Here is a 12,626-nt window from a genome sequence, read left to right on the forward strand (position 1 = left end):
CCTACACCTCCTTACAGAGAGGGAGCCACAAACCTGCCCTTGGTCCCTTGGTCCGCCTGTCGGCCCCAGGTCAGGGGCTGGGGGATGCAGCCTGGTGCGCTGCAGGTAGACAAGGGCCCAGGAGCCCCAGGTTCCCCCCAGCAGGGCCCTGTCTGCACCTCACTGCTGGGTTCTGTTTGAAGGCCATAGAGGCCGACGTCCAGCTGAAGGGCTGCGTCTCTGCAGCCTCCAGGCTGGGCCCAGACCCCACCCGACAGGTATGTGGGCCAGGTGCAGGACCAGGTATCCCAGAAGTGACATGGAGGAGCCCCTCATCCCCAGGAACCCCTGAGGGGAAGGCTCACAAGAGTTCCTGGTTTTCTTGGACCAGTCCAATATAGGGCTCTGGTGGTCGGGCCTACGCTGTGTGCCGGGCTTCCTGGCCACTACCAACTGACTGGGAGGGACTGAAAGGACTGGAGTGGGACTTTTCCAGCCAGAGCCAGGAAAGAGATTTGCACCCTCTGAGGTAAGCGCTACCATTTGTGAAATCGGGGAACTGCCAGTGGCCATGTCCTGCTGAGAGCAGAAATCCAGTTGCATGGTAGAGGATGCCAAGAGCAGAGTCAGGTGGAGAGAAGGCAGCAGGCACCCAAGGGAACCATGTCTCTGCCACGTGGCCATGAGGTGCCAAATGACCATGTCAGAAAGTCCATTTGGAGCCTACATTGGGTTTCCAATGCTTCTAACAGCTACAACAACAAAGGAGGTCACTGGGGCAGCACAAAAGGGAAGTGACATTTATTGAGAACCTACTCTGTGCCCGGCTATGCGTACACTACTTCTGTGAAATGAGAAAGCTCGAGAAGCCGCGAGCACTGTGACTGGGACGTAGTGAGTGCTCAGTAAACGCTCCCAAGAGGAGGAGGGAGAAGAGCTATAGTGGTGGTTACATCACCCTCAAAGAGCCCTCTGGACTGGGCGATTACATTCCCATTTAACAGATGGAGAAACTGAGACTCAGAGAAGTCCAGGGACCTGCCTGTGGTGATGGAGCTTGCAGGGGAGTGGAGGTAGGATATGAATTCAGGTCTCTGCTCCTGTCTGAGCAGGGTGGCATGATGGCAGATGGGAGGGTGAGCATAAAAACGTGACGGGAGATTTTAAAACAGATGCCAGACAAAGAGATAAAAAGGGCTAGCAAAGATGGGGAGAAGGGAGAGGGTGTGGGTGAACCACAGGAAGAGAAAGGGGATGGGAAGGAGGTCTCCCAGGGAAGAAATCGGATCTGCTGCAATGACAGTATTCTGGCCCTAGAAGTTGTTGTTGTGTGTCATCGAGTCGATTCCAACTCATAGTGGCCCTAAAGGACAGAGTAGAACTGCCCCATAGGGTTTCTAAGGCTGTAATCTTCACGGGTTTCTGGGTTTAATCTTCACGGAAGCAGACTGTCACATCTTTCTTCCGCGGAGCAGCTGGTGGGTTCAAACAGCTGACATTTTAGTGGTTTTGAGCCCCGTGCTCTGATGAAAAGCATTGGCATGTAAGTGGATTTAGCATCTTCTTCATTTAGTCCCACAACTTGTCAACAGTAAATCTAGTAGGAATTTTGTTTGTTTACTATTTACAGTTTTTGCATTTCTTTCCATTAGTGAAGCAATGAACATATTAAGACACCAGAAGCAGCAACGAAGTGCTAATTAGGTTATAATGATCCTTTGTCCCCGCAACAAATTAAACTGAAATTCTCAGAAGTCTGGACTCTGGCCAGGCACAGGGAAGTGACTGGAAAGAAGCTGATGCCTTTTTTTGTTGTTGTTAATTTCTACCATCCCAGATCCCAAGCTGATGGAGAAGAGGAAAAACAATGAAAATATGGGGAGACTCACCCCAGGTCTCACTTCCCCCAGGGTTCCAGGGAGCAGGCAGGTCTTGGGAGCCCAGCAGCCCTCTGCTGCAGGCAGGATCAGGGCGGGCTTTGCAATGAGGGAACTCCCCGCCTGTGCCTGAATCCCCTAATTCCCAAGATCCAATTGTTGAGGTCTCAGAGTCAGAGTTGCAACTGTGATCTGAGTGGGTCCAACACGAACTCCACCGGCTATTTGCTCATAAAGTAGCAAAAGAGGAGACGCTTCCATGTTCGCCAGGAGTGAAAGAAGTGCCCTCGGCTTTGACTGGGAGCCATGCATCACATTTGCTCTGTAGGAAACCAGGCGGCTCCTAGCTGTGTGCGTACCACTTCCTAGGTGAGAGTGTTGGGCTGAGTGGCCCGGCAGATGGACCGACCGAGCAGGGCTGGGAGCAGGGATCAGGACCAGGAGCTGGCTGCCTGGTGGCTCCACTCTGGCCTGTGGCAGCTCAGGTGGACTGAGGTAGATGAGAAGAGCATCTAAGCATCCACTCCCTCTTTTAGCAGTGAAGATCCTGAGCTCCTAAGCAATGCCTTTATGAGGAAGAAGACAAGGAAGGAACACCTAGCTCTGTGCTGGGTGCTTTCTTTGCATGTATTAACCAACCTAATCTTTACAAGGATCCTATAAAAGTCCCCATTATTATCGCCATTTCACAGTCAAGGAATCTAAAGATCAGAGATGTTAAGAAAACTGCCCTAGGTCCCACGGCCAGCAGCACAGATAAACTGTGTCAATCTAACTTCAGAGTCCATGTACTTGCCCATGTTCGACTACAGAATTCTCCAACCTGACTTTAGGTGGTGCGGTGGGTCAGTGGTAGAATTCTTATCTTCCATGCAGGAGACCAGGGTTCAATTCCCAGCCAATGCAACTGAGGAACAGCAACCACTCGTCTGCCAGCAAGAGGCTTGTGTGTTGCTATGATGCTGAAGAGGTTTCGCTGGAGTTTCTAGACTAAGGTGGCAATCTACTTCTGGAAATCAGTCAGTGAAAACCCTGTGGGTCACAACAATCCGATCTGCAACTGATCATGGGAATGGCACAGGGCTGGGCAGCATTTAGTGTCGTTGGGCACAGGGTCGCCCTGAGTCAGGGGCCAACTTGATGGCAGCTAACCACCACCACCACCTCGGACAGAGATTCTCACCTGAGGACAGCTGGGGTGAGAAGCGTAGGCCAGAGCACATGTCTACAGTAACACTCCTGCACTTTCAGTCATTTGCACTGCAGAGACTCGGGCTGGGACTCCAGCTGGTGTGGCGGGAGAAAGGATTTCAGGGGCGGGTGAACCTAGGAGGCAGCACACGGCCTTAACCACAAGTGCCATCGGTCCATGTAGCTCACGGACGTGGTGGCGCTGCTCCGTGTGACCACCTGCCCACAGCAGGTGCTCTTGCTGGGCGGGGATCCACAGAAGGGGTTCAGTAAATCCCTGTGGGGGGAACAGGATCACCTCTCCGGCTCTCTCAGAAGTGGCAGGGGAACTCAAGAGCTTCCAGGGGTGACCACATTCTGCCCAATGTCACCGTTAAATCTCTCTCATCTTCTGCTCGCCTCCTCCCAATGACGATGATGGTGGGTCCCTTCGCTGCCTCCCTGGCCCCCACCACTCTGTCCTCCACACATCTGAGGGGTTTCCCGAAACGCAAACTTGACCAAGTAATTCCTCAAGGGCCACCTGAGCTCACAGGCAGAGGTTCAAGACCACCTTGCCCAATCTTCCAGATGCTTGCTGTTTCTTAAACCCAGCACCACGTGCTTCCCTGCCCTGTGCTTGTGACACACGTGGTGTCTTCCATCTGGGTTGTCTTTTCCTTTCTTCTCCACCTGGCAAATCCCTAAAGATTTTTCCAGACTTAGCTCAGGCTTTCTTCAAGTAGCAACATGATTTTAGGTGGTACTAGTCACAGATGAACTTTTTAAATTTTCACAAGGTCAGTATTTAAGGAATCCTCATGGCACAATCATTCAACACTTGACTGCTAACCAAAAGGCCGGCAGTTCAAACCCACCCAGAGAGGCCCAGCAATCTTCCTGTCTAAAGATTACAGCCTTGGAAACCCTACTCTGTCACATGGGGTTGCTATGAGTTGGAATCAACTTGACAGCACACATCAACAACAGATACTTGTTTTCTTGTGCATTACAATATATATAACAAAAATACAAAATATATACGTAACAAGCTTATCAAATCAATGACTGCCCTGAGAAAATCTTTAAACATTGAGCCAAAATTATCCCAAGGTCTTCTTAAAACCAACAGTAGTTTAACTTAACAAGTAAAAAATGTCTGCCTTGACCATTATGTCGGCAGTTCGAACCCACCAGGTGCTCCTTGGAAACTCTGTGGGGCAGTTCTACTCTGTCCTATAGGGTCGCTATGAGTCGGAATCGACTCGACGGCACTGGGTTTTTTTGGTGGGTTTGACCATTATACTCTTTTAAGAAATACCTATATGGGGTCAAACTGACAACACCAACTCAAAGGAGCAAATACGAAGTTTAGGGGGCAGTCAGTTTCTGTCACAGGGGAGGAGCAACTCAGAAAAGGAGGGTAGGAATGGTCGTTCAACTCAAAGAACGTAATCAGTGCCACTAAATTGTGCATAGAGAAACAGCTGAACTGGTATATGTTTTCCTGTGCATATTCTCAACAACAAAATAAAAAAAAACAAAATGTTGAGTTAAAAAAAGTCAATTAAGAAAAACACAGTGAATAAAAAAGTCGATTAAGAAAAACGGTAAACAGTTCGGATGATAATATGAATGTGACAATGGGCTGGGAGGCGAGGCCTGGTTGCAGCCCCCTTTCTCTCGAGAATCCATCTCTTCACATGTGGCCCCCCTGCCCCCAACCCGCCTGGCTTGTGAGATGTGCCCTGGAGTTCTCCTGCAGCCCCACCTCATGCTTCTCTCAAACCTCCCAATCCCTCACTTTGGCTCACCTCTGTGTCTCCCACACCAACATGTGAGCACCCTGAAGACCAGGCCTGGGTCCTGGCCACATGTACCTGAAGGCCTTGCACACTGCCTGGCATTTCACAGGTGTTCCACACCTGCCTCCTGTAGCTGAGTGAAGAGATGGGGTCTACACTTGACACCTGTCTTGTAGGGCCGAGCTTCCATCCCCCTCACATACCTTAAGTTAATTTCCCACTGCACGACCGAGCGGTCATGTCCTCCTGCCGTGAAGGCGTAGCAGCCATCATAGGAAAGAGTCATCCCAGCTACCCCATTCGGGTGGCAAATGATAGCAGACGTCTTATGTGGATTGCCATCAACAGGTAAGATCTGCAGTCCAACCTAGAGACAAAGATGTAACAAGACTCGGACTCAGATGACTAGATCCCCCACTGTGCCTGGAGTTTTCCCCTATCACCCCCAGAGCTGTTTGAAGGAAGGACCTGTGTATCTGAAACCCTTTCAGTGGCTGAACACCATGTCTAACTTGGCTGGGCTCCTACATGCGGAATGTCCCGTAGAGACAACACCATGCTGCAGCAGGGAGGACCCCCTCCGTGCAAGTTCAATAGCTACACAGAAGTGAAGTTTTCTTCCATGTCTTCATGGTCAGATGTCCAGGGCTTTTCAGGATAATTCTAACATTGTATGATTTTATGCTTTTTAATATAAAAACCAACCCCATTGCTGTCGAGTCGGTTCCAACTCATAGGGACCCTATAGGACAGAGGAGAGCTGCCCCCATAGGGTTTTCCAAGGAGTGGCTGGTGGATTCGAACTGCTGACCTTTTAGTTAGGAGCTAAGCTCTTAACAACTGTACCGTCAGGGCTCCTTTCAATACAGATTATTCTTTAATGTATAATTAAGCATGACTGATTTGTATGTCTTTATATGATTTTTCTAAGGAGCCCTGGTGGAATAATGTTTAAGCACTTGGCTGCTAAATGAAGGGTTGGTGGTTCAAACTCACCCAGTGGCCCTGAGGGAGAAAGCCCTGGTGACCTGCGCCCATAAAGATTACAGCCTAGAAAACCTCACGGGGTAGTTCTACTCTGTCACGTGGGGTTGCTATGAGTCAAAATCAGCTTGATGGCACCAAGCAATAACAAAATATAATTTTCACATGGAAATAAATCAGAAATAAAAAAAAAAAAAATCTTTGGTGGACCATGTATCCTCATTTGGGGTGCAGAAAATATAAACATTCTGCCAAGAAAGGTTTCCCAGGAGTCATCCAAACTAATCTGTGGTGATTTTTCGCTTCACTATTGACTCAGGTGGAAGTACTTAGACTTGGATATGGAGCGAAGCGTCCTGAGTCTTACCATACTTGGGACTGGTTGCTTCCTCATAACATGTGGGGTCAGCCTATAGAACCAAAGAGCAGAAGGGTGGGTACCTTGTCTCTGTTAATAAACACCAGGTAGCGTTTCTGGAGTTCACTAGCGGTTTTCACTGGCAGGAGCTGGATTTGTTCAATGGGGGAACCATAAGTTGGCCCAAGAAGTGTCTTTCTGCATGATAAAAAAAATTAATTCCACAAATCTGAACGTAGGTTTTACGACTTTTTGGTCATTGTCTTAATCCTCTAGTGCTGCTATAACAGAAATACCACAAGTGGATGGCTTTAGTAAAGAGAAATTTATTCTGTCACAGTCTAGGAGGCTAGAAGTCTGAATTCAGGGTGCCAGCTCCAGGGGAAGGGTTGCTCTCTGTCGGCTCTGGGTTAAGGTCCTTGTCATCAATCTTCCCCTGGCCTAGGTGCTTCTCAGTGCAGGGACCCTGGGTCTAAAGGCTCTTGTTTCTTGGTGGCATGAGGTCCCCATATCTCTTTGCTCCCTTTTCTCTTTTATCTCAAAAGAGACTGATTTAAGACACAACCTAATCTTGTAGTTTGAGTCCTGCCTCATTAACATAACTGCCTCTAATTCTGACTCATTAACATCAAAGGGGCAGGATTTACAAAGCATAGGAAAATGACATCAGATGACAAAATGGTGGACAATCCCACAATGCTGGGAATCATGGCCTAGCCAAGTTGATACACATTTTTGGAGGACACAATTCAAGCCATAACAGTCATGACACCCTCAAACAAGAGGGCCCTTAAAACTGAACAAGCTTCAGGCCCTACAAAACCCGGATTTGCCTGTGTGAGCCCAGCAGCTACTTCTCTTCCTCTACTATGAGGCCCTGGGCATGTGGGTGGGTTTTCTCCCTGCACCCGGCATGTCTGACAGCACGTACTGGGTCTGTGAGTGTGGAATAAAGAAGGAGCAAATTCCACTCAACAAGCATTTCCTGGGCACCTCTTCTGGGCCAGGCATTGAGTTAGGTGCTCAGGAGACAGGAAGAAGAAAGATGTGTTTCTGGCCACTGAGATGTTCACAGTCCAGCAGGGAGAGCGTGTATGGGAACAATATGAGAGGAGAAGGGTAATAATACAGCAAACCCAAGATGCACAGAAAGCCCTGAGGAGGAATGGTGAGCTCCTAGGCAATGGTCAGGCGAAGTTCTGAATGTGAGTCGGAGAGAGGCTCCGAGACTCGAGACTCGGGGACCCTGGTCAGTACAGAAAAGCATCGAGAAAGCAGGAAGTGCAGAAGGATGGAACATGGCGTATGGAGTTCAACCCACAGAAACATATGATGAAAGGGCAGTGGCAGGAGGGAGGGTGACGAGGTGAACAGGGGCCAGGTTAGGAAGCTAGGCTTCATCTGCTGGGTTATGGGATGCCCTTGAAGGGTGTGAAGCTGGGATGGTCCATGGTCAGGCTTACATGCAAGCAGATTGGGTGAAGGTCAAAAATGCTAAAATGGCAAAATGGGCAGATAATGCATCAGTTAATTATAAATCACCCTTATCTATCATTCCAGTAGAAAATGTTTAAGGCCCTTCCCGAATAGCTTCGAGTGCACAGAGCTAGGGTAGAGCTTGGTTAAGAGCACAGACTCTGAGCCCTATTGGCACAGTGGTTAACGTACTCGGCTGCTAACTGAAAGGTCTGTGGATGGAACCCACTAGCTGCTCCGCAGGAGAAAGATATGGTAGTCTGTTTCAGTAAAGATTACAGCCTTGGAAATCTTATGGGGCACTTCTACTTTGTCCCATCGGGTCACTAAGTGTTGGAATCGACTCAACAGCGATGGGGGTTTGACCCTTAAAACTTACGGGAGGTTGTAGAGAAACCAAAGCGCCCCTGCATTGTTGTTGGATGTAAAATGGTACAGTCACCTGGTAAAACAGTCTGGCAGTTCCTCAAATGGTTGACCCAACAACTCTACCCCTAGGAGTAGACCGCAGAGAAATGAAAACATGCTTCCACACAAAAACTTTTAGACAAATGTTCACAGCAGTGTTATTCATGACAGCCAAAAAGTGGAAACAACTCAAATGACTATTAACTGATGAATAATGAACAAAATGTGATCCACCCCTATAATGAATATTATTCAGTCATAAAAAGCAATGAAGTTCTGATTCATGCTACAGTGTGGATGAACCTTGAAACATCATGCTGAGTGAAAGAAGCCAGACACAGAAGGCCATAGGGTGTATGATTCCATTTATATGAAATGTCCAGAAGAGGTAAACCCATTGAGGCAAAAAGCAGATTAGTGGTTGCCAGGAGCTGGGGGAGAGGAGGGAAGAATGGGGACTGACTGCTAATGGATACGAGGTTTCTCCTAAGGTGATGAGAATGTTCTGGAATTAGGTAATGGTGATGGCTGAACAACTCCGAATATACTACAAACCACTAAATTTTACACTTTAAAAGGGTAAATTTTATATGTAAAGGATATCCCAATTTTTTTTAATATTAAGAGGAAAAAAAAAGCCCGACAAGTTGACAAATTACTGAACCTCTCTGCGCCTCAGTTTCCCCATCTGTAAAATAGCAACAGTGACAGCACTTTTCCCATAAGACTGTGGTGAGCTTTTAAATGAGCTAATATACACAAAGCACCAAGAACAGTTTCTAGAACCTGGTACAGGATATATGTTACCAAGCGTTCTTAATTGTACCTAACAATTTTATAAAATTAGTATCTTTTTCTTCTGATTGCAAAAGTATTAAATTTTCCACTGTACTCTTTTAAAATCTATCTATGTGGGATCAAATGGACCACAGTGACACAAAAGATTAGGCAGGAAACTTAGCGGGCAGTGAGTTTATGTTAATGGGGGAGGAACAACTCAGAAAAGGAAGGTGAGAACGGTTGCACAACTCGAAGAAGGTATTCAACGTCACTAAATTGCACATGCAGAAACCCTTGAATTGGTGAATGCTCTGCCGCGTATATTCTCAACATCAAAAATAAAATTAAAAAGTATTAAATATTCATTTTTCAAATTTTTCAAACATGTAGACACACAAAAAGTAGAAAATCTACCTATAAGTCCACATTGCTGCACTCCTTACCCCAAGATAATCATAGGCAATGGTTTGGTATACTCGAGAATTTCTTTTACATGTTCTCACATATATTCTAACCTGTATCATTATAGCGAGTTCTGATGGCACAGTGGTTAAGAGCTAAGGCTGCCAACCAAAAGGTCAGCAGTTCGAATCCACTAGGCACTCCATGGAAACCATATGGGGCAGTTCTACTCTGTTCTATAGGGTTGCTGTGAGTTGGAATCCGCTCAGCAGCAGTGGGTTTGGTTTTTTGGTATATCATTATAATTTTTATGTGAAAATGGAGTCCTTCCATTCATTCTTACTTGGCACTTGCTTGATCTCACAATATGTCTTGGAGACATTTCCATGTTACTACACAGAGAGCTACCGCATCCTTTTTTTTTTTTTTTCCTTTTATAAAAGCAGCATAGTGTCCCAGTGGTCTGACAAACATCCTTTAACTAATCCCCTATTAATGGACATTTGGATTGTTTCCATTTTTTTTAATATTTTTAGACAAGACATCCTTGTACTTATGTCTTGGCATACTCACCTCTGTGCTTCCCTGGGCAGTATTCCTAGAAGTCAGAAGATAGGATAAAATTTAATAGAGGGTGACAAATGGCTCTCCCAAAAGGTTGCGCCAATTCACACAGCCCCTCCCAGGGCCTGAGACTTGCCTACACCCTTGCCAACATCAAGTACTATCAATCATTTTTATCTTTGCTAATCTGACTTGTGAAAAATGGTATCTGGATTCTATTTGCATCTTTGACAGAGTAGTGAGAAGCTGCTCAGAGGTTTATTGGCTTTTTTTTTTTTTCCTTGTGAACTGCGTTTTCATGTTCTTTTATATATATTTTTAAATGTATTTTTAAATCTTTTGGATTTACCATGGAAAGGCGATTCCTTCCCAATGAAGCTTTGGTTAGGAGGCTTTATTATTCCTGTAATTTAAAAGATGCTTTATGCCTGGGGGCTGACTTTGGAGTGGCGGAAATGTTCTGGCTGCACAACACTGTGAATGGACTAAACGCTGCAGAATTGCTCACTTTAAAACGGTTAATTTTATGGTATGTGAATTTCACCTCAGTAAGTTTTTTTTTTTTTAATAATTCTTTTCCATTTTACTTTTTTTTAATAAAGCAAAAAAAAAGTTTTATTCTGCGTATACTCAAAAAGACAAAAGTGGGAAGCAGACACGCATGCTGCCAGAGCTAATGTCTGCCCAAGTCCAAGGAAATATTAGAGTAAGTAAGAACGCGAAAACGGACAAGTGTGCTGCCACAGCCACGTCTGCCCAAGTCCAAGGAAGGTTACAGAGTCATCGGTATATATTAACATTACAAATGGACGAAACCATTGAAAGCTTTTACCTTCTCACAGGTTGGCTAGAAACTGTGGTCCTACATTTTGAATTGCCTTTCTTAACAACCACTGGTACAGGTTTCAGTAACCGACAGTCAGGAGGGTCTTCATTGGTCCAGCAAATTTCTATTCACATTTAGTGAATGTTAATAGAAAAAGACAAGAGTGGAAAGTCTTCTGTGTTCTGGCTTATATGAAAGGTTTCCCTAAAAGATATTTTCCAAGATTATTCTATCTATTGTCTTTATCTCAGGGCCCAGTTGATGTGTCCTTGTGAGTCCTTGTGAGCCCTTGTGAGGCCAGCTTCAGCTGGGTCACATTCTCTATGCTCTATGCTCAAGGACAGGGAATAATCACTCCAATATTATTTCCTAAATAAGTAGCTAGGCTTGATACACCATCATTAGGGCTGAACTCAGCAGCCCTGGTGGTGTAGTGGTTAAGAGCTACAGCTGCTAACCAAAAGGCCTATGGGGCAGTTCTACTTGTCCCATAGGGTCACTATGAGTTGGAATCAACTGGATGGCAATTGGTTGTTTTTTTTGGGGGGGTTTAGGGCTGATTCATGGGCATTCAACCTGTGCAGTCACATGAAGCCCCATGCATAGAAGGGCCCTGTGCTTGGTTTAATCCTCTATTGTAGCTGTCTTGAAATTTTGCACTGGGTGTTGTAAAGGATGGAGCCATATTAATAATCATAATCATAAGTAGAAAAATTTCAAAATCTACTAGTCTTTCCCCAGTCTTTTACATATTACAGTTTTTTTTTTCTAATTCTTTTATTTCTCTGTCAACAGAATTAGAATACGCTGATAGAGAGATGGGAACCCTGGTGGTGTAGCGGTTAAGCAGTACGGCTGCCAACCAAAAGGGTGGCAGTTTGAATCCCACCAGGCACTCCTTGGAAACCCTGTGGGGCAGTTCTACTCCATCCTATAGGGTTGCTATGAGTCAGAATTGACTCGACAGCAATGTTTTTTTTTTTTTTTAAATAATTTTTATTGTGATTTAAGTGAAAGTTTACAAATCAAGTCAGTCTCTCACACAAAAACCCATATACACCTTGCTACACACTCCCAGTTACTCTCCCCCTAATGAGACAGCCCACTCTCTCCCTCCACTCTCTCTTTTCGTGTCCATTTCGCCAACTTCTAACCCCCTCCACCCTCTCATCTCCCCTCCAGGCAGGAGATGACAACATAGTCTCAAGTGTCCACCTGATCCAAGAAGCTCACTCCTCACCCGCATCCCTCTCCAACCCATTGTCCAGTCTGATTCATGTCTGATGAGTTGGCTTCGGGAATGGTTCCTGTCCTGGGGCAACAAAAGGTCTGGGGGCCATGACCACCAGGGCCATTTTACTTTTTTTATTATTGTACTTTAGATGAAGGTTTACAGAACAAGCTTCTCATTAAACAGTTAGTACACGTATTGTTTTGTGAAGCTGGTTACTGACCCCACAACATGTCAACACTCTCCCTTCTAGACCTTGGGTTCTCTGTTACCAGCTTTCCTGTCCCCTCCTGCCTTCTCGTCCTTGCCCCTGGGCTGGTGTGCCCCTTTAGTCCCATTTTGTTTTATGGGCCTGTCTAATCTTTGGATGAAGGGTGAGCCTCAGGAGTGAATTTATTACTGAGCTAAAAGGTGTCTGGGGCCATACTCTCAGGGTTTCTTCAATCTCTGTCAGGCCAGTAAGTCTGGTCATTTTTTGTGAGTTAGAATTTTGCTCTATATTTTTCTCCAGCTCTGTCTGGGACCCTCTACTGTGATCCCTGTCAGTGCAGTCAGTGGTGGTAGCCAGGCAACATCTAGTTGTGTTGGACTCAGTCTGGTGGAGGCTGTGGTCGTGGTAGCCCATTAGTCCTTTGGACTAATCTTTCCCTTGTGTCTTCAGTTTTCTTCATTCTCAGTAAGTTATTTTTTTTAATTTTTTTATTGTGGTAAAAATATATATAACAAAACATTTGCCAATTCAACATTTTTTTTACATGTACAATTC

At 45.8% G+C, this 12,626-nt stretch overlaps 1 protein-coding gene across 5 annotated transcripts in view; it reads right to left on the reverse strand.

The window, feature by feature from the left end:
• CFAP251 (cilia and flagella associated protein 251) overlaps nt 1–12,626 on the reverse strand; it is a 96,046-nt gene that overhangs the window by 26,445 nt on the left and 56,975 nt on the right. For 3 of the 5 annotated variants that reach the window (XM_049866302.1, XM_049866298.1, XM_049866301.1), the window contains 2 exons: nt 6,257–6,371; nt 5,035–5,198 (listed from right to left, as the gene is read on the reverse strand). The exons of 1 other annotated variant lie outside the window; for it this stretch is intronic. In XM_049866302.1, the coding sequence (XP_049722259.1) occupies nt 5,035–5,198; nt 6,257–6,371 (279 nt within the window). Of the gene's footprint in view, nt 1–5,034; nt 5,199–6,256; nt 6,372–9,812; nt 9,838–12,626 lie in introns of all 5 variants that reach the window. One more of the 5 variants, XM_049866299.1, reaches the window with a different exon arrangement.

Source organism: Elephas maximus, chromosome 22 (genome assembly GCF_024166365.1).
Source record: "Elephas maximus indicus isolate mEleMax1 chromosome 22, mEleMax1 primary haplotype, whole genome shotgun sequence".
In the NCBI taxonomy this organism is placed as follows: domain Eukaryota; kingdom Metazoa; phylum Chordata; class Mammalia; order Proboscidea; family Elephantidae; genus Elephas; species Elephas maximus.